The sequence below is a fragment of the Ornithorhynchus anatinus genome, chromosome 10, assembly GCF_004115215.2.
Source record: "Ornithorhynchus anatinus isolate Pmale09 chromosome 10, mOrnAna1.pri.v4, whole genome shotgun sequence".
NCBI lineage: Eukaryota > Metazoa > Chordata > Mammalia > Monotremata > Ornithorhynchidae > Ornithorhynchus > Ornithorhynchus anatinus.
This window is the reverse complement of record NC_041737.1, coordinates 48831953-48859949: the sequence shown is the minus strand read 5'-3', so window position 1 is coordinate 48859949 and position 27997 is coordinate 48831953. Positions and strand designations below refer to the sequence as shown.

Below are 27997 nucleotides of genomic sequence, written 5' to 3'. Positions count from 1 at the left end.
GACAACCTGATTCCCCTGTGTCTACCCCAGCGCTTAGAACAGTGCTCGGCACATAGTAAGCGCTTAACAAATACCAACATTATTATTATTAAACAAATACCATTAAAAAAAAAAGCAGCCTAATCTGTAACATTAACTAACAGTTTTCTCCCAATCTTCCCCTCGGTCTGTGCTCCTGCCTTCTGTGAGTGTTAAATGTTGATGAAGAGCCTAGAAAGATTGGTGCGATACCAACTCTATTTTTTCTTCAGCATCTCAGAAGGGATAATGAATTGTTTTGGGAGCCGAGTCTGAGGTTACACCACATCGCTCTTGAGCTCTTCTACTGTGTTAGCTGCATCTCTAAACCTTTCTTTTCTCCCCTGACCCCCGGGTAGAATAATGTAGAATTTTAACTCCTCTTCTGCGACTTTTGTGGCACCCCATTCTCCTTTTTAGTGACTTTTCCAAGAAGTTTGTTTTTTTGAGGTCAGGGGGTGGCCCAAAGGAACAGGAATTCAACTTCCATTACAGCTGCTTTGCACTAAGCTAATAGCGAAGTCAGAAGCGCCTTTGCTGTAGCCAGCGCAAGCTGATTGGCAGCCTTTCTTAGGAGTTTTCCATTCCAGAGGCTTTGAATGCCGTCTTCTTTTGCTGCAGAAGTATCTAATTTATTTGGCGAGAGGGTCAGGCAGCAGGTCAAGAACTTAATCGAATCCAAGCCCCTTCGCCTCCCATTCCCAAACATTAGGCTCATCCAGACAGATCGCTCAGTTGCTTTCCAGACATTCGTTCGGAAGCCATGTTGTAATCTCGCCCCATATAACCTTTTGCCAGTGTATTTAAGAAATTAGCCAGCCCCAAATCCGCCTGTTGAATTAGGATTTTGAGATGACGTGGGCAGGGTTAATAATCTGGACTGAGATAAAGTGCAGGTCTCCTTCCACATTGTGTTAAGCGTAAAGCACCTGGAATGAAAGCAGCCCCTTTCCTGGCCTGAAATCAGTGGAAACCATGCCCTGAGTCATGTTGGCTGTGAAGGTAATGGGGCACTCTCTAAGACTTAACTCTGTGGAAGTGAAGCCTTGGGTTGGTGTTGAACCCAGTTGGTTGAAAATGGCTTAATTTCCATTTTAATTAAGGAATTACGACTTAAAAGGGAACTCAGATGGGGTTTTTAGGATCCGAGTAATGTTTACGGCACTGTGACTAAACAACCGGATGGAAGATTTGAATCAAGGTCCACATCCTAGCTCTTTTCTCCACTTGGGTCTGTGATCCTGATCGTGACACTTGACCTTGCCTTGTAAATCACTTAACCTCCCTCCATCCCCTACACGTTATGACGGGTTGAAGTAAGTGGCCCTTCCGTCAAAGGGTCTGGGCAAGACAGTAATTAAAACACGGTGATAGGTCTCTCCATTGATAGCTGTGGAGTTCGATACATATGGTACTTCTTGAAGCCAGGTCCATCTCTCACCTCAAAAGAAGATGTTCCAGTATTGGTTATTATTAAAAAAGGGTTACGTTTATTTTTTGGAAAAGGGTGAGGAATAATGGAACCCCAAAAAGCAATGTGGGACAACTTGTGCTCCTTCTGAGTGCCGGCCTGTCTTCTCCACTGAATGGAAAAACCCCGTGAGTGTAGGAATAATATCTTTTACTTTTATTATACGCTTCCTAGCACTTAATAAAGAGATTAGTACCCCGCAGGCATTCAGTATTTACTATTAGTGATGATGATGATGATGATGAGTCAAATTTCAAGGCAAAGAAATATGAAATGAATGAAATAAAAATCAAATGAATGTCCATTTGGTCATCAGTCAGTATTCATATAGGGAAGCAGTGTAGCCTAGTAGAAGGAGCAGAGGGATGGGAGTCAGAGGACCTAGGTTCCAGTACCAGTTCCACCACTTACCTGCTCTGTGACCTTGGGCAAGTCCCTTAATTTCTTTTTGCCTCAGTACCCTCATCTGGAAAATGAGAATTCAATACCCGTCCTCCCTCCTACTTGATTATCTTGTATGTACCCCAGCATTTAGTACAGTGCTTGGCACATAGTAAACGCTTAATAAATATAATTATTTTGTAGGGCATGGCGATGAACTAATCCTTAGAGGCTTACACAAGGGCCTGCACAAAGCCTCAAGTTCAACATCAGGCCTCGCTCTTCATGCCCGGAGGTTGGGAACCTCACTTCATCCATGCATTGGGAATGGTGAATCTTGCATCTAAGACACTGGGCTCAGTTTTCCTTTTTCAGGAACTCTGAGAGATACTTCCTAATAATGCAAAAAGTGACCAGGTTATTAATGTTATTATTTTGGATCAGATGTTTCTCTCAAAGATGAGGAAGCAAATACCTGGGCTGAGAGTTGGAATGTACTTGCTTTTATTGTGTTTTCTAAATGAAATTTTGGGGCCTGGAGGAGGTGGTGGTGTGAATATATGTGTAATATATACTTGCTTTCAGCTCTGTGGAAGAAAAGTATTATATAAGTCCAGATATCATTGCAAATGTGTATTTTAAGCTCTCTGCCTGTTTACACCCAAACTCAGTAATCGCTAAAAAGTCAGGGCTCTAATTTACTCAATTGCAGTGTAGTCATCATAGACAGGCAGTCTAAAGTACTGTTCAGTTTACATCTGAATGCCTTTTTTCCTCTTGTTTCACCTTCTAACGATGTTTTGCTCTTTGTGCTGTCTCTGTCCAAGTGATATATCACCAGTTAAATCTGGGACTGATAGCTGGGAAGCCTGTAGCTCAGGTAGCCCAAAGGAGGATATTAGATGGGATTGCAATTTTTCCCCAAGCAACGGCCGATACTCAGCCTCTTCCTAAACCTGTGAGTGTATATAAGCAGGCAGCGGCATAAACTATGTCACCATTATCCTGCCTATAAATTTTTGACCAAAAAGCCACGTTGCCTCAGGACATGTCTTTTGAAAGGCTCTTTTCATTATAACCTTTAAGGGTCATATTTTTTAAAAGGGCCCTTGACAGGCATCTCTCCTTGAACATGCCTTTTTTTCTTTTTTTTTTTCCTTGGTGTGGCACTCTTTTCAGTAGTTTCAGGGGCAGTGATTTGCCTGTTTTTAAGTTAGGGGCAAGGTTTGTGTTGAGGAAAGTCCTGGAAATAAAATTGAACACTGCAAAACTTGGCTGAGCAGTCACCTCTATATACACAACTCCACAGGAATGGTAACTCCCTGTTTTTCCTCATAACCGGTCGTGGCTCCCAATTCATTCATTCAGTCGTATTTATTGAGTGCGTACTGTGTGCAGAGCACTGTAAGAAGCCCAAGTCTATCACTCTTAAGGCACCAAGATGAAATTTGCCTTTCTGTTCTCCACCCCTTTCATGCCACCAAATGGGCCTGCATGTCCCAGGAACACAAGGGCAAAACCACTGAGGCTGAGGATAGTCTGATCTACTTCCTTTCCTCCATCCTGATTCTAAGAACTCTACAGGTCTGCTACTTGAGACTTTCTGTTCCCTTCATTATCAATCAGTGGTATTGAGCACTTACTGTGTGCAGCTGGGCACTGTATTATTTTGTTAATGAGATGTACATCCCCTTGATTCTGTTTATTGCTATTGTTTTTGTCTGTCTCCCCCGATTAGACTGTAAGCCTGTCAATGGGCAGGGATTGTCTCTATCTTTTGCCAAATTGTACATTCCAATCGCTTAATACAGTGATCTGCACACAGTAAGCGCTCAATATATACTATTGAATGAATGAATGAATAAGGAGTTGGGAAAGTACAGTATAATAGAGTCGATAGACGTGATCCCTATCCACAAGGAGCTCTCTATTTGTATAGAAGGAGAGGGGTAATCGTGTTTAAAGTTAGGAATCTTTTTGTTAGGATTCCTAAGTAAGAAAGAATACTTTAATGAAATTTCCAGACGTTATGAAATCAGTGGGGTTGAACAGACAGAAAGTAATAGAAAGATTTAAAAGTTGTGATTATATGTGATAGAAAGACAAAATGAGATTGAAAGGGGAAATTAAAACCAATCTATTCAGGAAAAATAATTCTGAGCATTAGTGCGAGTTGGAAAATGGTATCCAGAGAGCGCCGTAGCTATCTGCTGACCACAGTCACCAGACATTTTTTACCATGTGGTGGAGATTCAGAGAAATAAAGTTATTTTGGGCTTCCTACATATAGACATTCTTGCCTCGGAGGGATGAGGCTTTTATATCTTTTGCAAAGAACCGAGATTGTACTTGAAAAATATTGTATTTGGCACCCTAAAATAATTCCACTTGCCTTAAAAACCCAACTATCAGATAAGGAGTCTCGGAAGCAACCAAAAAATAGGATGGGATGATTTAGCAGTTACCCTAGACTTTGTTTTGAGACATGAGTGTGACTTGCACCATTTCCAAATTTATACCGTGTTGCAGTTACACAACACATCAGTTTTGATTTTACAACATTATCCTCTGTTATGGCACTAGCTTAGTGTGTACGGGAACCACAGTGCAGTAGGGAAATGCTTTTCCGAGCTGTGATACGCGGCAGTAAAGAAATGGAGGAAAGTGTAAAAAAGGTAATGGGAGATGGAGTGGAGAGGCAGCAGTCAAGGAGTGGTGATGTTTTGTGGGAAGTCACCAGGGAGGATTGATTCATCCATTTTATAAAATGAAAGTAAAAGTTTCCCTCTGTATTGTGGAATCGCCTTGTCCCAATACAGATCCATCAGTGTAACTAAATTACTGAACTCTGCTGTATTGACATTCATCGAGGAAAATTCATTAAGCATTAGCTTAGAGGGAAGGCCAAAATGGGTTTTGGCTCTCGATGATGGGCCAGCCAAAGCTGGCCAGTTATCCAGACTTTCTCTCAATTATCTGAACTGGCCGTTGAGAAGCAGCACGGCCTAGTGGAAAGAGCGCGGACCGGGGAGTCAGGGGACCTGGGTTCTAATCCCAGTTCTCCCCCTTGGCTGCTGTGTGACTTTGGGCAAGTCACTTCTCTGTGCTTCAGTTCCCTCATCTGCAAAGTGGAGAATCTATATTTGTCCTCCCTCCTAGATTTTGAAACCCGTGTGTGATCTTATCTTGCATCTATCCCAGTGTGTGGCTCATAATAAGTGCTTAACAAATATCACCTTTACTACTGAAGTAACCAAGATTCAGGTAATTGACTTTCTGGGGTGTGTGTGGATTTAGAGGTTACATGGGATAAGAGAAGGGCATATCACAATGCGGACATCATTTACATTGTAGTGATTCTCAAGGTCTGTGTCATTAGATTCAGATGCGTGTCAGAATCTTCTCAAGGTGTTTATGGAAAATATGGATCCCATAACTACCCTTCTCTCTTAGACTCTATGCTAAAGTCTAAAATAAGTTGGTGGCAAGGTGACTTTCCTTCAGATGAGTGAAAGATCTTAAAGTATGACAGGGACAATTTGCAGAATAGATCAATTAATATTTTTATTTTGCATTTCATCTCTTGAGGGTGCCAGCTAACTCAGGTTATACAAAGCACCAGTAGGACAAAAGAGATCTTATTGTGAAGACAGCCAGGCAGTCTTTTTACTGACATTTCCAGCCATTAGTCAGTTCTTGATCATGTCATCGTTTCTCCTGTATTCATCTGACATCAGACAAAGGGAAAAAAGGGAAATGTGGGGGATGATTGTGAAAATTCCTTCAGCCCATAAACCAGACTTGTCGCACTGCAGGAGCACAGTGTCTGGTTTTAATAATCTTCTATGTCATACACTATGTATTACTTGTAAGATATAAACCTATTTCTTAGAACTTAACTTTATTATTTTTAAAAAGGATCATGAAATTTCATTCTTGCTCTTCTTCCAGTAGAGTATGGAGAGAAATGAGACTTTTACTGTCTGAATGTTAACCTGCTAAATGTCATTACCCGGCTTGTTTTTGGTTTCAGATTAATAGCAGGTGGTGACCATTTTTTCTTAGCAAGCAGTCTGTCTTTTAGAAAGCACACATTCTCCACTGTGGCCTAGAAATTTCTGAACAAAGTGGCAGATGATGAACATCATAAAGCATTCAGTTATTTATAAAACAATTGTGGGTTTTAACATCTTACAAAGCCAAACAGTCTTTTAAAGGAAAAGTCTACCTTTAGAATTGGTAGGCTTTTTTTAATGGTATTTGTTAAGCACATGTGACAGGCCCTCTGCTTCCTTGGGGTAGAAACAAACTAATCAGATCCGATATAGTCCAAGTCCCACATGGGGCTCACAGAATGAATCGCCATTTTACAGATGAGGACACTGAGACACAAAGTAGGTAAGTAGTAGATTTACCCAAGTACAGAATAGTACTAAGGTAAAGATTACAAGACTATAGAAATCTACAGTAAATTAGCATTTATGAGAATTTAGCACAGAAAAGCACTTTTTTTAACATCCTCATGTTAGTAAACTCTTGAGGGCTTTCCCAATGGCCCAGATAGACAAAGTAGTAGACTAATCCAAGGTCCACAGCAGACAAGTGGCCGAGCTGGGATTAGAACTCAGGTCCTCTGACTCCTTGTTCCATTGGCTTTCCACTAAGCCATACTGTTTCTCATTTGCTCTTCATCAAGTAGGTAGAGAGTTGATTACTTTTTTTTTTCTTTATACTATTCGTTATCTTACCTTGTGTTCCACTCTTGTTAACTGATTCTGGTTCTCATCAGACATAAGTTTCTGCGTTTGGCTCTTCTGATAGAGGGTTATAAAAATTAGCTAAATATATTTTAATTATTGCTTTGTTATTTGCAAGGACAGATTTGGAATGGGGGCTGGAGAATATAGGAAAAAAATGAGACTAGAAGCCACTGTATCCTTCATTACTGCCTGTCACTCCAGCATCCTTATCATCATCCACAGTCAAACACTTCACTTTCTATTTTTCCTCATGGGAACGTTCTCCTACACTCCCTACCCCAGTCAAACAGGCAGCCTGGCATAGTGGGTAGAACATGGGCCTGGGAATCAGCAGTTCATGGCTTCTAATCTGGGCTCCATCTGCTGTGTGAGCCTCGGTTACCTCATCTATAAAATGGGGATTGAGACTGTGAGCCCTACATGGGACAGGGATTGTTTCCAACCGAATTAGCTTGTATCCACCCCAGCGCTTAGCACAGTACCTGGCACGTAGTAAGCACTTGACAAATACCGCAATTATTAGTGTTATCATTATTTTTTAACTCCATATCCTTAGAGCTGTGTTTTGTGACCTATAATGACATCTACCTCTGAATTGGAGAAATGATAATATAGTAACACGTTTGACCCTTAAATAAAAATCTTGTTTTTATGGAAGTTTGGGGATGCATTTTCATAAATTGCTTTCAATTCTTGTTCCTTTCCCATTCCCACAATGCTTTGAGATTTTTTTAGTCAGTAGTTCAAGTATAGAAATATGCATTTTGCAACCAGTTGATGTGTCCAGAGAAGTTTAAAGGCCTAAAGCAATTTCCATGCCTGTGAATGAGAAAAGTCCTATGTAAAGTGTTTAAAGTTCATTCTTGTTTGATTCTATCCTTAACTGCAGTTGCTTTAGTAGATACATGTTTGCTTAAAGATCTAGTGTTTGACTTTTTTCCCCCCCTCTCCTCTTTACATGTTAACTGTTTCCAGGCAGCGCACTATTGCCTTAGTGTTACGCTGTGTTTGTTTTTTTCTTTTCACTATCTTTCGTTCTTCACCTTTTACCCTTTCTCTTCTCTTCTGCCCTCCCATTCCGCCTCCTGTCCCTTCCTTCCACCCTCCCACTTGCCCAGTGGGGCTTAACTATTGATCCTAGCATTGGAGACATGAGAATGGATTTGTGTTCTCATCAGTTGTCCTGGTCTTATCAGGTCTTGGGTATTGTGTTCTCATTGGTCTTTATTATGCATAGTCGATCTCTACCATGTTGCTTTTAGAATTTCTAAAGGAATAGATCTTAGGTAGGTGAAATGGGACATTGCAGTATGTCCTTTGTGTTCTAATTGACTATTCAAAGGCAAATTCATTGGCTGACTTAGTGTCCTTTGCAGGATCAAGCAGTGTATTTTGCATTGAATTATATCACCCAAAGCTTTTTTAAATTACTGTGAGAATACTGAAGAGCCATAAATGGAATCTTATTACATTTTTTGGTTTGTTTTATTCTGCTGTATTACTGTGTGTGAACAAAAGAAACATTATTTGGTTTGTAAGTGTTTTAGGGGTCAAGAAGGGTAATATCAAGACAGAGAATGATGCTGCACAGAGGGAACCAGATGATGGTATATTAGGGGTTCAGAAGGTGAAATCATTTCCATTACCATAAGGAACTATTCTTCTTCTTATAACTGTCTGTTATTGTGCTGTTATCGTAATTGCTTAATTGCCTGCTCACCATAAAGTTTTATACTGCCTTGCGTTCCTATTTTACTGTTCACATGGAAAGAAGTTTCAATGACATTGATATAGACTATTTTCTACCTTTATCATTTTCTTGACAGTTCTGGTTTTTGAGGCTGTGTTGAATGAGGGAACTCTATAGGCCTGTGATTGTGTGTATATGCGTGGCTTAGTGGAAAGAGCAGGGGCTTGGGAGTCAGAGGATGCGACTTCTAGTCCCGGCTCCTTCACTTGTCTGCCATGTGACCTTGGGCAAGCCACTAAACTTCTCTGTGCCTCAGTTACCTCATCTGTAAAATGGGGATTAAGACTGAGTCCCACGTGGGACAACCTGATTATCTTGTATTTACCCCAGTGCTTGGCACATAATAAGCACTTAACAAATACCGTAATTAATTCATTAATTAATTAATTAGTATATGTATATGTGTACCTATTTTTTTAAAGGCATGAACCTCACTTTGACATCTTCCCAGACGACCACACTCACCATTACAAAGTGCCATTTAATTCTACAGTTACGCAAATCCCGTGCTTTGGGTTTGTGTAAATGACTGTTTTTTACATATACTATACCATACTAGTACTATTGTGTACTATAATACAGTACATTAAAGTTGTAAATTTTTACATTAAATTTCTTTTTCATTTTACATGCTGCAGGACTTAGAAACAAAGGTGAGTCATGAAATAGAGGGAAACCCAAAACAGGCATAGGGCACCCACTTCATCATGCGGATAGTAGATTGTTCAAACGTCCCATTGTAAGATTGCAACTGTAAAGGGGGTGATTTTCTTAATTACCTCCAAAGGGCAGGTGAAAGGCTGTGGCAAATCCCATTCAACTTAATTGCTTAGGCAGGAATATGAGTCCATTTCTTTTTCTTTTATCCTTTTCAGAAGGGGAGATGAGCTGGTAACCATTATCTCTGTAATAACCTTTCTAGAGAAAAAGAGCATAAGCAGTGGCATGGATTGCAGCAAATCCAGAGCTCGTCCACTGCAATAGTCCTTTTCCCTCAGTGACAACAGGAAACTTGGAGAAACTGTGTGATCGTCGGATTACTTGACAGTCATTGGAACGGTTAGAGATATGCCATTTGAAGTAGCTAAGCTATTCCGCTATATCATTAACGTCCCTTCTGTTACCTATTATTGATTTCTTAACTATAAATACAAAGTCCTCAAACTGACTGATATTTTGGCTTACCACTTCCGGCGAGATTTCAACCATAATTTTACCACCGCGTGAAGTATTTGGTTGGGTTTTAACTTATCACCTCCAAGCTTTAATGGGAGTCCTCTTGTGGTGGTGTGGTAGAATTGGGTGATCAGTAAGTCTTTATCATCTGTCCAAACCTTTCATGTCTCTGTAAATTTCAGTTCGGTCCCCTTTCTTAGTCGTTGTTTTTGAAGGCCGAGATCACCTATGGAACCCTTCTTAGCGATGGGGGTTACTTGCCCGGCTGGTACTATCTGCATTGGCGATGATAAGTCGCATAATCTTCCTTTAGAACCCTCCATTGGATTTCACCCAGCCCCAGGGATCTGTATATATGTTGTGCATTAATTTGGTCTAAAATATCTCGTGTGGTAGATAAATGCTATGGTTTAATTCTTTTGACTTGCCTGGTACAAAATGCAATTTGAAGGTGAGAATTTGACTTACTTCATCCCTTAAAACCAGAAAAAGAAAGACTCCATCTCATTCATCTCCTTTTCTTCCTGAGGGCATTTTTTAAGCCACAGTTAGCTAGTGACTCTACTGATTCCACAGCCAGATTCCTTCTTTTGTCATGTGCAAAGAACCTTTATCTTTAGCTTGGTCAAGTAGTTTTCATGCTATTTTTTGGTCTACCTGATTTCCTCCTTTCCCTATGATCTGCCACTCATCTGAGAGCTTTCCGTTCTCCAAAGGATAACTATTTTCCTCTGGCAACTGTTTCAGGTGCATTTGAACCCTAAAACATGTCTCATTTTCAATATTGTGTGGGGTTTGTAACCAAAAGTTTTGCTCTTTGAAAGGCATTTCTTCATTCTCTAAAGTCTCCGGCATCATTCATGACTCACAAATTCCCTTATTTTTACGATTATTGTTATTGTCCTTTTAAAGGATAACAAGTCCTTTATCTCTGTTCTTTTTTACATTTCTGGAAAAATGAAATGCTTCACAAATCAGAGTGGCAAAACTAATAGCTTATCCAAACCATTCAAGCACCACCATTTCAGCTATATGTTTTTTTCCCCCCACGAGGCAACTGTTTATTAGAAAGAAACTGAATAATATAAGGAGTGGTGTGTAAATGCAGATTTCTTCATTGAGTAATTTCAAGGTTCCCTATTGTGAATATGTTCTGTACAAGTCACGTGTAGAAAAATTTGTGTGTGCAGGCTGGTATTCTGCTAAGTGGGCTATCGTATTGCTGAAACAGCCTTTGTCCAAAGTAAAATGGAAGTTTTACTATATAGAACAGTGATCCTTGAAGTTCAGTAATAGTCAGCCTTGTGCAGCATTCCGACACTTTCAGATTCTTTTGGACAAAGTAGGTCACAGCTGTTATAGAGGAAAAAAATACAATACAGATTCAGTCTTTACATTTAAATCAGCAATCATCTTCTTATTAATGTTTTTTCTTTTCCCTGTGAGCAGCAAAATCCTAACTGGCTGCAAAATTTTCATCTCTGTGTACTGTACTTACTTCCAACACAATTTATGTTTGACTTTTACTTTGCTGGTGCTGCTTTTTCTTGATATAGGTTTTTCTTCATTTCTTTTTTTAGGCCAAGCAGCTGGAAGAGAAAGACAGAGCGATGAAGAAACAGGATGCCTTCTATAAAGAGCAGCTGGCTAGACTGGAAGAGAGGGTAAGAACAGTTTCTGTCTTTTGAGGGGATGGAGGGGAAAGCACAGAAATATTTTTTTCTTGGAATTTCCTGTGACCAGCTTGATCGTTTTTGATGAAATGTGTTTAAAAGCCTTAATCCCACCATGTCACCAAGGTTAAGTAGGAGCAAAATGAAGCACTGCGCGCCCCCACCCGCAACACACACACACACACGTTGTATTTCAAAGCTAGATGTGAGTTTCCAGTACTCTACCAGTCTCGACTATGGGAGGGAGAGTCAAGCAGAGGTCGATCCATTCCATTCCTAGCTTGGGTAGTGGCTAGCAAGTGGAAGGCAATCTGCTACAAGTGAAAACTCACCTGTACTGGGCAGCAGCAGCATGGGAGAGAGTCGAGGGTGGAGACTCGAGTTTACCGTGTGAAGGTGGCAGTGGTAAACCACTTCCACATTTTTACCAAGAAAACTCTATGGATCCACTACCAGAATGATTGCAGATGGCGGCGGGGCGTTCTGGGAGAGATGTATCCGTGGCGTCGCAGGGGTCAGAAAGACTTGACAGCACAAGTGATAATGAAATGCTAAGGATTTTAGAGCCTTCCTGCATTCCTGGAAAATGATCCTTTTTCACCTCCAGGGTCCCATCCCCCCACCAAATTTAACTTTTCAATAGTATTTATTGAGCGCTTACTATGTGCAGAGCACTGTACTAAGCGCTTGACTTAAAAGTGATCTGATTCTCACCACTCATTCCCTTTGGGCGGTCCCTAGAAGATCACAGTATATTTCACAATGGAGTTGTATTAACTGAAGAGAAGGCACCATTCCTAAGACTTTGTAAGAAACAGCACAATCAATCAGTGGTATTTATTGAGCGCTCACTATGTGCAGAGCACTGTATTAAATCCTTGGGAGAATATGGTATAACAGAAACACCCAGACTACCCAGTCCGCTTCTGTGGGCAAGATGGTGCCTAAGTGCCTGTGCTAATTTGAGAAAACACAAAACTGATTAAAGGCAGCCACGCTCCCAGTATGGTAATTGAATGATTAGTGAAAGATAGTATTAATAAGCTATTTGAAATAATCCTAGACTATCATCTATTACGGTATATAAACTCTCAGACAAGCTAGAATTAAAGAGATTTTTCTCTGGCGATTTTCCTTAATGGAAATGTTGAGGGCATAACCACAACTGGAATGATTAGCCGTCCGGCCTGACAGGCACGTATGGTGTGTGCCTTGGATATATCGGTTTTGAATGGACTTGCACCTTTGAAAATGACCAGCTGCCATGGTGTTGAGGAAGGGAAGCTGCAGACTATAAGAATAACTTGTTCCTGAAGCTGCTTAGATCCCTCCCTCCCTACTGCAGAGTTAAATTGGGTTCAAAACCGATCACTTCAGAGTAAGAAGGAAAACTTGGCCAGTGGGTCATTGCTAGGTTGCAGTCCTTTGTTGGGCCTGTGAGTTGCCCCTCCATGGGGTTGACAACAGTTTCCTGCATCCCCCTGATTAGACCAGGAAAACCTGATCTGAACTCCAGGGGTGGCTTTGCCAGAGTCCCCAGCTTTGACATTGGGTTTAGTTTAGGATGGAGAAGACCTCAGGACCTTACCCGAACTGGAGTGTCTCCCTCCCAGACAGGGAACTCTCCGGGCAGAAGGAGTGGAGAAACAGAGCCAGATAGTTCTATAGCCCCAAGAGGATCTGATTTAGTAGTGTTTTCCCAGAGGATTTAAATGGAAGTGGTTCTCCCTCCTCCCAATTTTCTCCCAGAGTTGGTCATGATCGCTGTCAGGACCTTAATCCGGTCTTTTATGGAGTTCCTCTGATTGGGAGCCATCTCAGCCTAGAGCAATCCTTGAAACTCACTTCTGAAGTGCCAGAATGCCCACTGGGAGCTCTGGACAGAAGGCGGGGGACCCACGGGTGCCAGGGATACATTGGTTTTTTTTCTCCCTCCCTTCTCCTTCCCCCTTCTCCTGCCTCTCCTTTCTCCTTCTCCTTCCTCCCCTCCCCCTGCCCTCACCCAAATTCTGTGCTTCCCTCTGACTGACACTGCAGAAGAACTGCAGTGGAGAGGTCAGAATTCCCTGACAATCTGGAGTTTATTCCCGGGAGTAGCACCAGGTGTGACTTTGTTGGGACTTTTTGAACCCATCCCAGATGAAGCGCATTCATAGAGGTTCCAACTAAAGAAGAGAATTATGTGATTCATTGCAGGAAGATAACATTTTGGTCCTGACAGAGAGGGGAGCAATAACGAGGCAATCCCCAGAATCTTATTAATATCCAGTGTTCACCCTCTGGCTACCTGGCACCAATCGGTGCCATTAAAAGATTATTTTAGCGTTGCAGGGAATGATATTGCTTTCCGTTACTCAGATGCTCATTCTTGGCCACTTCCTCAGTACATGTTTTTCTCCGCCTGGCTTTTATCCAGGATCAAATGCTTGATAGGCATCTGGGTAACTCTGATGCTACGTTTCCTGAGTATAATGCAGAAGAACTGGGGAGTTGAATGATGCCCGCAGTGTCACGAGAGTAAAGACTGAAAAAGCTGATAAATACCTCCTGACAGTGCCGCACGGTTATCGCAAAGTTAAGAATAGATGTTGAACACAGTGGTAAAGGTGCATTAGTTGAAGCAAAAGTGATAGAGATCTTAGCGAACAAAGAGTTCTGTGTCCTGTCCCCCCATCAGAGAAGTTCAGTGGAAAAAAACCTTTTGCTCCGCAATCCCTCTAGTGGAGGATAATGACCGAAAGACTCCCCGACTGTTTCCACTCTCACCTCGAATCCGATTAAACCCTGCAATTCCTTTCCAAAGCAGTATTTCGGTACGTCCCTTTGCTTGACGTGCCATGGAAAGGTATGCTAATCATTCTTGCAGCATTTGAGTAGTCTCCCCCCTCAGTAAGAGGGGGCACATAGGTCAGATGGAAATGGCATAGATGTATGACACAGGCTTGTTTACCACTCCAAGGAGGTTGCTTGTCAGTTCCTTATTTGGGTCCACAGCCGAAGAAGATGTTGGAATTGTGTGGTTTGCTCCCGCCCCTGATGTGTTTCTAAGAAAAAAAAGGAGATTCGGAGCTAGGCGGCAGTTGGCAAGTATGCTGCCGGGGGTGCGGTATTAACCACGATACCTACTAATTGGATTCTCCGCTCAGCATCTATTGAGATTGAGAGTAGTTGGGAGTTTGATGGGGAATTTAAAAATCAGGACGCTAATACTAAAGATGATGGTATTTGTTAAGCACTTACTATATGAGTGCTTAACCCGAGTTAGCAGCGAGGCTCAGCGGAAAGAGCACAGGCGTAGGAGTTAGAGGTCATAGGTTCTAATCCCGGCTTCTCCACCTGTCAGCTGTGTGACTTAGGGCAAGTCACTTGACTTCTCGTTGCCTCACTTCCCTCATCTATAAAATGGGGATTAAGACTGTGAGCCCCACGTGGGACAACCTGATGACCCTGTATCTACCCCAGTGCTTAGAACAGTGCTCTGCACATAGTAAGCGCTTAACAAATACCAACATTATTATTATTATTACCTTTTTACTTTTTGGATTCTTGCGTCGCTATATTATGAAAAATCACATCTGTGTCTCAGCATTTAGAAGTTTTCAGAATCAATGTCTCTCATATGCCTCTCCTAAATTTCAAAGGGTTCTAATCCTTATGTTTTTTCTCATCGGTCCCAAGGAACAAGCCTGCTCACCTAACTATCCCTCCCTCTCTTCTCTCTCTCTTGCTTATGCCTTTCCTTCTGTGTGGAACTCCCTTCCTCTCCCTACCTGCCAAACCCTCTTGAAAGTCCACCTCCTGGGGAAGTCTCCTCCAATTAATTCCCATCTTCCTAAACCTACTGATCCCGACAGCCCATTCGATGTTTTTTTGTTTGCATTCCTCCCCAGCGCTGGCGTGCAGACCAATAGACTGCTTGGGTCATACACTCCCAAGCATTTAATAAAATGAGATTGCACAGGGGCGACTCAGTAAATATCAACAACTCATTGATTGGCCCATCAGTCGATCACTGGTGTTTACTGAATGCTTACTGTATGCCATATACACTGTACTGAGCACTTGAGAGAGTAGAGTAGACTTATCAGTGCTTTGCACATAGTAAGTGCTTAACAAATGCCATTATCATTATTTAACTGACCCGATCCCCACCCTCAAGGAGTTTACGGTCCAGCAGAAGCAGTCTCAACACTTAATCTGAAAGTTTTTCATTCAGTCTCTAATATTAGAACTCATTTGAATGGAAAGGTGCGCCCACACTTAAAGGAGACGGGAAATAAAAGGCAAGATCCTGCTGGGGGGGAGATGAGATGCTTGGGGAGGTGCAGTAACTCTGGATTTCTAGTAAACAATTTGATGGGGTAGAAGCTATAACTTTCTGAATGGGTCCCTCCTGGCCCAAAGAGGTAATGAATTTCCAGTAGGAAGGGATCTGGCCCATGGGATCTAAGTAAAGAGTTGCCCCTTGCATTTAGAAGCAGAAATATAATCTCCAATTGGTTAATTTAATAAACTGCAGCTGGTGGTTCTTTTTCCAACATGAAGGGCATGGAAAATAGCACTGGCCTTTAATCCATCTCTTTGCTGGACTTCATTCATATAGTTGGAGCCCAGCTGATGGGGTTTCAAAACCGTTTTCTCTCTCAGGAAAAAAATCCCCTACTCTTCTGTATTTTTGAGGAGGAATTTTGCGGGTCGTTCATTGGTATTTAGAGTGCACTGTATACTGTTAAGGCAGATATGGGTTTAACTGTCTATTAGCCCTATTTGGAATTTGACACATGATGAAAGTGGAATTGGAAGAGATGGAGAGAGGACAAGAGTCTCCCAGGCCTCCTATGTCAGTGTGCTGGAGAGGATAGAGACACTACATGTCACACCAAGAGGTCTTGCGAACTAAGGTGTCTCAGTCATTAACGCGCTCTAATAATAATGTTGGTATTTGTTAAGCGCTTACTATATGCAGAGCACTGTTCTAAGCGCTGGGATAGACACAGGGGAATCAGGTTGTCCCACGTGGGGCTCACAGTCTTAATCCTCATTTTACAGATGAGGGAACTGAGGCACAGAGAAGTTAAGTGACTTGCCCACAGTCACACAGCTGACAAGTGGCAGAGCTGGGATTCGAACTCATGAGCCCTGACTCCAAAGCCTGTGCTCTTTCCACTGCGCCACGCTGCTTCACGCTGACATTCCCCAGCTTGATCTGTTCTCCTTTAATTGAGCATCATTCTTCTCCTCCCTTCCCGTCCCTCACTGAAGGGAGCAACAGAGATCCCGTCCAGGCCCTGTGACAATCTCTGCCTTACCATAAGGCTCTTACATATGCAACTTCCAGATTACAAACTTGAATCGATTGGCTGTACCGCTTCCAACTCGCCCGCAGCACTCGTAAGAATGGTGGGTTTTGGCACAGCACGGAGGGAGTTACTAGGGCTCCGAGTGACTGAAGGAGCCCAAGGCATCAGAGAGCTAAAAAGAGGGACTTAGAATGGTATGGCATGTATTATGTCTGGTTTACAAACTCCCGTTGTTCTCAGAAGACATTTGCATACTAATAGCAGTGTTTTGTGGCGAACCGAGATGGAGAGAAGATCACAGTGGTGCGGGATGGGTTGGAGCAACACAAGAGGAACTGAGAGAAATAAATTGCCGCTATGAAGAAATATACAGTACTAGTCCATCACCTGTGGAGAGAAATGCTAATTAAATTCTAAGATCATTCTTATATCAAATGAGCAATTTAAAAGAAGTCTCTCACTTGTGGTTAGGTGGCGTTTCTGTCTATTGCATCATAAAGGGTCGGAACTCATCTCTGTGATTAATTGGCTTTTTGATTGCTTGACTTCTTTTTTTTTTTGTCAATTAGAAGCTCCATTCCTACTTTGCTCTGTGCACCAGGAAAAAAAAATGCCAAAATTCGTAATAAAGGAGATGACAACAGAACAGATTAGTGTCAGCACAGCATGCTCCTTATAGGAAGAAATGGTTATGCATATTCACAGCCAGATGAAGCCTGTCACTAATAAAATATTTCAGGGATAGGAGTGAAGCTGTGTCAACCTTTTCAGGGGATTAATACAGGACGAAGTAAATGTGTACCAGCTACAGCTGTGACTCTAAAAACGTAAACAATTTTACTCTCAGGAGGGGATACTGTTCATAATTTGGTTTCCCTGAGAAAAAAACCTCAGACACTTTTCCAAAAAAGTATTTTCCAACAGCCGTCAGTGTTCTAGGTCACAGGTACCACTTAAATTCCAAATTACTACATGTGTTTGAATTGTTAAACTAGAATGATTTAGCCAAGGAGTTGAGAGTAATGTTCAAGTACAATTTAGCCGGGTACATTATAAGCTTATTTTCAAATCGGTGTATTAAACTTACAAAGAGATTTCACTCATCAGCCTTCAAGAAGGTATTCTTTGGGTAGTAGCTGGAGAATTTATGCCTTCCTCTTCCCCAGTGTAACAAGACAGATTATATGGGGTTTTTAAGAGTTACAAGAGCGTAGAAAGCAGCGATAAGGTCCTTAGGTCACTGTATATTGACGACATTGGGGTACAAGTCACTCACTTTTAATTGTCGTGTCTGTGGAGCCTTCTCTTGTAAGGGAGGGACCCGGCTTGGTCCAGTTATAAGGATTTCATGGCTGAGACCCTTGGTGAAGGAATTAACGATACCGCTAGCAATAGGAAAAATTGGTGGCTTTGACAGCTCCATTCTTTCATTCTTGGCAGTCCCATTCCCAGGGGTGCATGGAGGCAAGAGGCAGGTGACTAGAGGTGCAGTTCGCTGCAGATTGTCCCCAGAATTTTACACAAAGAGTCCATTTGCGACCAGGGTGACCGTTGCATAGAGCCAATACCGTATCACGGCACCATAAACTAGGAGATCGGAGTAGCCGTCTCCAAAGCCACTGCAGTCTTCACCGCCCTCCTCAGCCAGATGTTCTCCGGATTTCTGCTGGGGCTGTGCACTGGGCGAGACACTTTAGTGCAGGGAGGAATGGGTAACCCAGAGTGGCGCTTAGCAACTGAGTTGTGCATTATTCTCTTTTGTATCAATAACCGGTTTATAGAAAGGTAAAGAGCTCCATTAGAACAATATCGATTGTGATCATGATTGTTGAGGTTACCCATGCCATATTTGGATTCGAAGAACTGAACCACTTGGATTTTTTTTCCGTCTGGCTGCCGGGCTAGTCGTAAGGAAACGTACAATCACAAGAATCTGAAAGGGCAGTTTGTAAGTTTCTATTACAATCTGGAAAAAAAACAATACCCAAAAACTGCGGGAGTTGGGAGTGGGGAAAAGAAGCATACTCTATCAATTCACTGCCCAACAAACCCTACAACCATTTGGGCCTTTTCTAAGCCTTCTCGGGTGTTCTGATGGGAAGTGCTTGCCAGAGAGCCAAGAAATGTTATTTTCATTTGGTATTAAAGGTCTTGGCTCTTTCTGGTTTCATCCTTAAAAGCATGCTGTGTTAAAAGGATCCCCGTAACTGGAGCCAGTTTATTCTTCCATATCTAAGTTGGGAGGAGAAATTTCAAGTCATAGGATCAGCACTTAATTTGGGGTCCTATTTACCATCCAGGCTGTCAAAAAGTATTAACGTTAGGGTAAAATGAGAACCCAGAGTACAAAGCTGTGAACTGATGGCAGACCGTACACCTGGTATTAAATAGCATTATCCGTCCTGCTTGCTACAGTAAATAGGATTTCCGTATTATGATGTGTCAGGGCTTTCAGAGAAATCAAATTTACAAGACACTAAACTGCCATCCTCTCTGCTGAGCCGCTTTATTCTGGGATCTTTGCTTTCATATTAATCCCGTTGGTAGGAAATACTTGTATCAATTGTGCATGGAAATTATAATTTAATGATCTCTTCCTTTTCTCTATTCAGGGTTTAGAATGGACCACTGTGCTTCGCAGTGATCGCCCCGGGGCTCTGAAAAAAGAGATAATGTACAGTTCAGCCGCAGAGCCGTGTATTGCCTTTTTGTGTGCGCTTGTAATGATCGTGAGTGCTAAGATGCCTACAATACGGGTTTTATGTTTGTTCATAGTATCTCAACCTTTAACGTTTTCTTTACCTTCTGAAAGATGGTGCCGGTGCCGTAATATAATCAGATTCTATTACCGTGACAAGTTTTTTAAAACTACACACCACTTGCAAGGGTCAGAGCAAGGTAAGATGTAATAGGTTGTTACAAGGCTGAGGAAATCACATCTAAACTTTTTGTATTTCTATACAATATGTCTGGGTATGCTAGACATGCCTCTTCATTTAAAAACATAATAATGATCACCCTGATTCTTTTCACAGAGATCATCTCCCGCTGTTAACAGTATTACCTCAGGAAAAACCTTGCTTGTTTCCTGAATTTGAGCCTTAGGGTAGTGTGAAGCCATGGCACTGTATTCTTAGAAGTTAATATTTATGCCTTCGATTTCCAAACCGAGTAATTATTATCATTTCCACCCCTTTGGCTTTCAAAGGTTCAGTATAGTATCAGGAGCAGCCCTTTGAGGTAGGTCACTCGGTACCTTTGTCACCATTTTATTATTAGAATCATTACTATTATTATTTTATAGCTAGGAATTTGAGTGCAGAATGCAGAGCGGTTAGTAGTAATTCTTGATTTTGCACTTGGACCACGGACCTGTGCTCTAAGCCGGAATTTCATAAAGATTGGCCAGGCTCAGAGGTCTCATCGGCCTCATCAAGGAATAATACTAAATGTCCACAGATGCAGAGTTCAACCACAGGTTCTATTTGGAGTAAGTGAAGCAAACGTGATGTCCGATGTTAATTTGGCTTCAGAAGACCCTGTTCTAAAAAGAACAGGGTTGAGAGACAGAAATTGAATGGAGTGTGGTGAATGGAGTGGGGATAATGCAGCCTGGTGGGAGTGATAGTAATTGTATTTATTAAGCACTTACTGGGTGCAGGCTACTGGGAAAGAATGCACGGGTGGGAATTAGACACGGTCCCTGTCCCTCGAGGAGCTCACAGTGATGGGTGATGGAGGAAAGGGAGCATCTTGGCCCTTCCGTCTGCATCCTAGCGATGTTACCAGAGATTCTCAGCCGTAAATCCCAGCCACATAATAATAATAATGGTATTTGTTAAGTGCTTACTATGTGCCAAGCAATGTCGTAAGCACTGGGGTAGACACAAGGTAATCAGGTTGTGCCCTGTGGGGCTCGCATCCTTAATCCCCATTTTCCAGATGAGGTAACTGAGGCACAGAGATGTGAAGTGACTTGCCCAGAGTCACACAGCTGACAAGTGACAGAGCCGGGATTGGAACCACGACCTCCGACTCCCAAGCCCGGGCTCTTTCCACTGAGCCACGCTGCTTCCCATAGTCATTTTAGGAGTGCGCATACCCTGGTTAGCTTCTGCTGGGTCATAAAGCCTTCCAGTTCTTTCCTGGTCCTGGCAAGTTGAGGTACTGTGACCAGCAGCCTCCCCCCACAAGTCCCTACACCCCTATTGCTGCCACCATCCCTCATCTGCCAAGTGAAGCAGTGTGGTTCAGTGAAAAGAGCATGGGCTTGCAAGTCAGAGGTCATGGGTTCTAATCCCAGGTCCGCCACTTACCAGCTGTGTGACTTTGGGCAAGTCGCTTAACTTCTCTGTGCCTCAGTTACCTCATCTGTAAAATGGGGATTAAAACTGTGAGCCCTACATGGGACAACCTGATGACCTTGTATCTACTCCAGCGCTTAGAACAGTGCTTGGCACATAGTAAGCGCTTAACAAATACTATAGGTATCATTATTATTGTTCAAAGAAGGCATGGTGTGGGCCCAAGGAACTCAGAGGCCCACCAGGCTTCCAATGTCTTCGTTTTGCCAGATCCTATCTGCCACTGATGGAAAAGATGAGGTTGACTAAAATTAAGGGTGAAGATGTGGGAGGCTATTTGTCACTTTGCACGATTTTAAGTCATGGTAGAGGCGCGGGTAAGTTTTTGGGAGGGAAGCTCTGGAGGATTATAAGAAAGCCTTAGAGATTAATAAATACCTGCTCTTTATGGGGTGGATTTTTCGGTCTGGAGTTAGAATTGCTAAATTTCTTTTTAAAAATAGAATGCTTGATAAGTCTTGAACTAGTCTCTCATTTGGTGTGGGTTCTTGCTTAAGTGCAGAAATTTGGCAGTCGTCCTTGGAACTATTTGTTAAAATTCAAAAGTCTATAATTAAGGAGCAAGGCGTGTCATTTCTCTGTTGGGTCCTTAGAACATGATATCGTGTATCTTTTGAATTTGGCCCGGTATTCAGTTCCCCATATGCATTAAATGAGATGGCAAAAAGGGCAAGTAGTTTTAATTCCAAAAAGGGCTATAAGTTTCAGACGGTAGCTGATTACACAAATTTCAGTTGCATTCTTGTTTAAAAGTGCAGTTATGAGAAAGGTACTTATTGCATCAACTTTCAAAGAGAAAAATATTGCACCCAGTAAAGAGTGATGATAAAAGTTTGGGGGATTGGCCCCATGCATAGTCTAACAAGCAAAGATGCTTTTGACTTGAAAATCAGCCTTGGTCCTGCGGCTGCTGTCGAGATGGATGAAAACTAAGGGAGAGAGTGAGATGGTCCGGGGACAACTTTGTAGTTCCAAAAAGTGGAAGTGTCTTTTGAGCATCTCCTGAGTGCAATTTACTGTACTAAGCTCTTAGGAGTTATATCTGCTGTGTTCACCGTCTTCCCCCCCCCCCCACACCCATACACAAAAACCATTCTGTAGAGTTGTGTGCCTTAAATTAGCACTTGGACAGGTCAGGGGAATTAAAAGGAAATCAAGAGATGATTGGGAGAATGTGCGGGGTCATTCTGGGACAGAAGGCATGGGCCACAAAGTAGGGCTGTTGTACAGTAGGTAGGCAAGGGAGCTGAAATGAAACTGATTCAGTCGCTGCCTCTTTATATCTTAATTACCTTTATAAGTTAGGCCTGGATTTATTAATGAGCCTTTTGGGATTTGTGGGCTGTAGAGGATAAACTGGTGGTCTCCTAAAGAGCAGGGAGGTCTTAGGTGTTCAATCGCATTCTCTTGACAGGTGGGCTCAGCACACTATAGATGAGGAGAAAAGTGGCAGGCCCGATCCCATTTGGGCAGCTCTGATGGAAGCCGAAAGTAGAGACACCTCAAATTGCTTTTGTATGGCTGACAGAAAATTAAATCATTTCCATTTATAGAAATCAAAAAGAAAAAGGCTTCATCTCATAAAATCCTTGAAATAAAAAAAAAAACAAAGCGTTATTACAGTTCACTGCCAGGTAACTTTTCCTGTTGCCAGTCTACCTGCTGAAATTTATTGAGCACCAACTGGGTCTTCTGAGCAAAGAAAAATAGGAAATCATTCAAGATCCCTCTCCACCCCACCATTTATTTTCTAAATAACTCTTTAAACTGAAAAAAAAACTAGAGAACCTGAATTGACAGGAAGTCCAAGATGTTCCTGAAAGAAGTCAGCATCCTAAAATGTGTGGTCAGTGATTAAGGTCTTAGGAAAAAGGGCTTTTTCCAGATTGGAGAGTGTATGTTACCTGTAGTGGAAATTTTAGTGATCGTGTTGTAGGAGGAGGAATAGAATTTAGTGGTATTACTGAGTATAGTGTTCTATTTAAGTGCTTATCATTATTACTTATATATATGTATATATATATAATAATAGTAATTATGGCATTTGTTAAGTGCTTACTATGTGCCAGGCACTTTACTAAGCCCTGGAGTGGATACAAGCCCACCAGGTTGGACACAGTCCCTGCCCTACATGGGGCTCACATTCTCAATCCCCACTTTACAGATGAAGGGACTGAGGCCCAAAGAAATGAAGTGACTTGTCCAAGGTCATACAGCAGATAAGTGGCGGAGCCTTGATTAGAACTCATGACTTTCTGACTCCCAGGCCTGTGCTCTACCCACTGCACCATGCTGCTTCCCACAAAGCAGCGTGATTTAATGCTGCGATGCTGACCTCATTCAGGAACATCTTGGATTTCCCCTCAATTCAGTTTCTCTAGTTTTTTTTTTTTTCAGTTTAAATTTAAAGAATTATGTAGAAAATAAATGGTGAGGTGGAGAGGGATCTTGAATGATTTCCTGTTTCTCTTTGGCTCAGAAAGCCTAATTGGTGCTCAGTAAGAATATATGTATTACATGTAAAAGTTTGGGGGATTGGTCCCGTGCATCATCATAACAAACAAGGATGCTTTCGACTTGAAAATCAGTGTTGGGTTGGAGGTCCTCCGGCTGCTGTTGAGATGGGTGAAAACTAAGGGCGAGAGTGAGAAGGTCTGGGGACAACTTTGTACCAAAAAGTGGAGGGAATCGATTGAGCAGCTCCTGAGTGCAATTCACTCTACTCAAGTGTTTATAATTATCAGTACTTATGTGCCAAGCCCTATTGTATGCTGGCGTAGATGGAAAATATTCAGATCAGTCCCTGTTCCAAATGGAACTACAATCCAAGAGGTAGGGAGAAAAGGTGTCTTGTCCCCATTTCATAGATGAGGAAAGTGAGGATGAGCGGCTTGCCCAAGATCAAAAACCAGTTCTGGAGCTGGACCTAGAGTGTGGGTTTTCCGAATCTCAGAACGTTGCTCATTCCACGAAGGCCCATGCTGTCGACAGGGATCCACAAGCCCATAGGTCAGAGCTGCAGTGTTCCAGGGATTGCTCTGGGATTGGTGTGAAGTGCTCGAAGAGTTAGTTCGTGATACGGAGGTACTTTATTCCGAGTGGTCATCGAGGTTAGAAGAATTGCAGGCCAAGAGGAGAAGTTCTGAAGGATGGGAGTTTTTACGCAAGAGGGAGAATCATATGTAAAGTGTCCCAAGAAGCCCCTTATGGGAGCCAGAGGCATTAGGGTGGAATCGTACACATGGGGTGGGTGAACTGTAATTCGGGGAGGAGGAAGAGGAACAACCCAGCTGTGGAAAATGAATCTTGTATAGAAAAAGCCAGGGCCACTTCTCTAGACGGTTAGATCCGGTCTATGAAGCAGTCTGTCTGGCTCACTGGGAGTGTGAAATCATCAGTGTCGTACCTATTACAAGATGTTTTCTCATCACCCCACTGGCTGGCTCCTCAAGTTGACTCTAGATCTTGTTCCCTTTTTGAAGACTGCCCTTTATTTTTCGGAGACCCTTATAAGGCACTCTCAGATACGAGGATTTTCTTGGAATTAAAATATCATTAACCTCAATCTGAATGCAAAGAAGCCTAAATAACCTTGCCATGGTCCTAGCTTTTCTAACTGGTCATTTTAAAGTATATTTTTAAATTTTTTGATACTTATTTCATCCTCCCCGCCCCCCCCTTCCTCCCTTGTAAAACTTGCTATCAGACTGAGATTCTGTTGAACTCTACCGCTTCCTATTTGACTTGAATCAATATCACTCGTGAAGTAAACTTAATGACAAAAATAAGCAGTTGTTGTGCTCTTAGAAATGGCATCAGAAGGCTCAAAAGATCTTGTAATGGTGGGTGGTGTTCTTTTATGCATTTATTCTACAATCTAAGGTAAAAGCAGGACTAATATTTAAATTGTTTTTCCTTTCAATACCATGAAATACTTTAAAATATGCCGTCGTACCTCCCGTTTCCCCAAAGTGCATTCCTTTGAAATTCAACGATTAATTTTTCTTGGAAACTTTTGTATGATCCATTTTCCAGGTCCCATAATAAGCAACGACAATTGATTTTTGCGGGCGCGCGTGTGTGGAAATCAGTTTATCTGCGGTTTTTCCGTAGAGCAAAATACAATGACTTATTGATATGGTCTGTCGTAATTCTCAATTTTGTCAAAATCAGAAATGGCAGACGTTGAGGAACAAAGCCTCTGGACTCTCCCAACATATGTACCCCCATATTGAAGTACCATATCGTCTCGCTCTTGGTCCAGTGGAAGGAAGAGAGCTCTGGGAATCAGTAGTCCTGGGTTCCTTGCTCCAGCTCTGCAAGTAGAGGAAGGCCTGCTGGGACTGTGTCATTGGCAGTGAAGCTTTCAGCCCGGCGAACCTCCTCGGGCATTTCAGGATCACTGAAAAATAGCTGTTTAACGTGAGCAACGGTGACCACGGCAGCTACCGAGGCGACTGCCTGCTGGATTCGATGCTTAAACTCAGCACTATCACCGTCATTTTGGCCCAGAATGATTTCTGCATGCATAATACCTTCATGTGCACTTTGTGGTGAGCGGCAAAGCCTACTCGCTTGCCGCCCCGGCAAGAACGTGAGTGGGAGGGCTCCCTGACTAACCATCGACACTACAGAAAAACAGTTCACTTTTTACAGGTTCTTAGTTAACGTGTTCCCAGTCCTGAGACTTCCTTCCTAAGGAAGAAATGATATGCTTTCGGTGGTCAGATTGAAATAAAAGACCTATAAAAAAAAATTCTCCCACGCCAGTCCCTATGTCCCTCTGATCCCTTTTTTTTCGTCCTCTTGAATTTTAAAATAAGTGTAGTCTTGTAAATTTTAGTCTCATTAGGCCCATGGAAGGGAGAGGGGAGTGTGGCATAAAAATTTAATATTCCAGCATCTGATTGATTGTCCAATATACCGCCAACCGTTAGGCTCTTTGGCCCAAGTAGGTCAAAGTCACCTAAATTTCTGTCTTCCATCCAACATGACAGCTTTTAAACATTTTGGTTTTCACCTTTGCTCTAGAGACTTCTTCCACTGGTAACTTAGGTTTGCTATAGCTTTTTCATTTTTATTCTATTTTTGTATTTGATATCTGTAGCCTCTCCTTTGACTTGAACTGCTCTTTTCTCTCTTTCAAATCAGCCAAAACCCAACTCAACACCAATCACTGTTTTGACTCACTGTTTATCTCCGTTGTTCTTTAGTCTATTTTTGATCCGTTTGCTATGTCTCATTTCTAGGCCAGCTTCAAGTTTTTAATTTAAGTTTCCTGGTGAGACAGGCGCGAACATCTTCATTTGAGGTTTTCAGTGTCATCATATCAACACCAAATGGGGAGCGCAGCCTTTGTTTATTGTTTATTCCCCAAATGGAGAAATCTAGGCTGAAAGTGATTTATTTGAAAGTGTTCAGTTTAGCAAGTTATTCTTTATTATTCAGCTGCTCAGTGTACAGGGTTTTGTCAGAACTCCTAAATTAAAAACTTCATGAATGTTCCTCAGATTTGCAATTTATGTATTTTAACTCGTTGTTAAAGGAGAGGATTTCTTGCTTCAACACTTTCAGTTGTTTATTCTCTCCAACCATGGCTAGGGATAATTCCCACAAAATGGAGTTCTAACAGCAGAACTCAAGTCTTCCCACTGTTTTACTGAGAAGAGTGGATTGGAGGTTGAGTCGTCCACACTGGCCGTAAAAGGGACAATTTGCAAATCTTAAATTTTCCAGCTATCCGCCTCTGGAAGGGTGGATGGTGGGAGGCAGTCTGGCTCAGCAGACCCCTGTTTGGGCTTGGACATCCAGCTAATAACAACAAGAGAACTTATGGTCCCAGGAATGCTCTGAACTGGCTGCCAGTGGTGGATGGGCGAGGAGAGCCCCAGCCTGGTAGAGAGTTACAGAGTTTCTCACAAATATTAACTGAGTTTCTCTTTTTTGGGGGTGGTCTATCCCCACATAGGCTGAGCGAGCATACCCTGTTTTGCTCATCTATAGGGAGTTCATCTTACTATGCACCATTTTCCCCTCCCTCTCTCCTTAGCAAGCGGAGCGCTTGCCTGGTAAATATATAGCCAGCACAAACATCGAGCCCTGTAACTTGTTTGAAATTTACTAGCCAGCAGGAATCTAGTAGTTCAGGTTTTACGATATGCAAGTGTAGAACTTTTTTTATGGAGTTTGCTTCAAGATGCTTATGGGGATTGCTGCCCAGTAAAAACACCAGGTAGTTCCTTCATTAGCAAATTTCCTTCTCCATTTGGCTTATATTAATCACCCAAAATTTGAAGATATATAGACCTTAAAACAAGTAACTGGACACTCTCAAAGTCATCGCAGGTGAAAACATCTGTTTCTGTTTATAATTATAACTGCAATATCCTCACTTATGTTTTTAAGGAGCAAAGTAAAATATGCAATCAGTAAGTTCTTAAAACGTGCTACCGACTAGAGGAAAGATGTAATTAGAGACTCTGAAATGGTTTATGTGACAATTAAGTATTTTGAGATAGGCTTCATTTTATTTGGGAACTCTAAAATGATGAAACTAAATTGAGATCTCTCAATTTCTTATAAAACGAAACCCAGTGGACTTAATGGGATTGTAAACTTCTGCAGTACTCAACTGAGCCAGCCCCAAGGACCCCTATTCCTGTAAGGTGTCTGTGCTGCATGTCACAGAACATTAAGAACTAAGTCTATGATATCAAGGTCAATATATCCTTGGTGTATTTCCTACTAGTTGGTTCCCTGCAATAGTACATCGATGCGAACTATGTGTGCTGGTAGGATATTGGTATTGGCGTGAATTGGCCTTTGGAAGGCATATCGTGTCGGCTTCTAGAGAATGCCACTGGTAAATGTGGCCTATTCCGAAGACTTAACATGCATCCTGATTTCATTTGTACCTTTTAAGGAGGTTTCGGGACTTCACAGGCGATAATTAAAGACCTCTTTGCCATTTGTAGTACCGATATTTACAACTCAAGACATTTTACAGGTCAGTAAACTGAAGTTCCCAAGGGTGAGCGGAGTTGTCCGCTGGTGCACATTAAGTCACTGGCAATGAAATAAAGCCCAGAAGCCTTGACTCTGCCG

The 27997-nt window shown here is 42.1% G+C and overlaps 1 protein-coding gene across 3 annotated transcripts in view; it reads left to right on the top strand.

The window, feature by feature from the left end:
* Nucleotides 1-27997, top strand: part of CHCHD3 (coiled-coil-helix-coiled-coil-helix domain containing 3) — a 203986-nt gene that overhangs the window by 103167 nt on the left and 72822 nt on the right. For 2 of the 3 annotated variants that reach the window (XM_029073345.2, XM_029073347.2), the window contains exons 5-6: nt 9019-9033; nt 11137-11220. In XM_029073345.2, the coding sequence (XP_028929178.1) occupies nt 9019-9033; nt 11137-11220 (99 nt within the window). The remainder of the gene's footprint in view (nt 1-9018; nt 9034-11136; nt 11221-27997) is intronic. The other variant, XM_007671037.4, reaches the window with a different exon arrangement.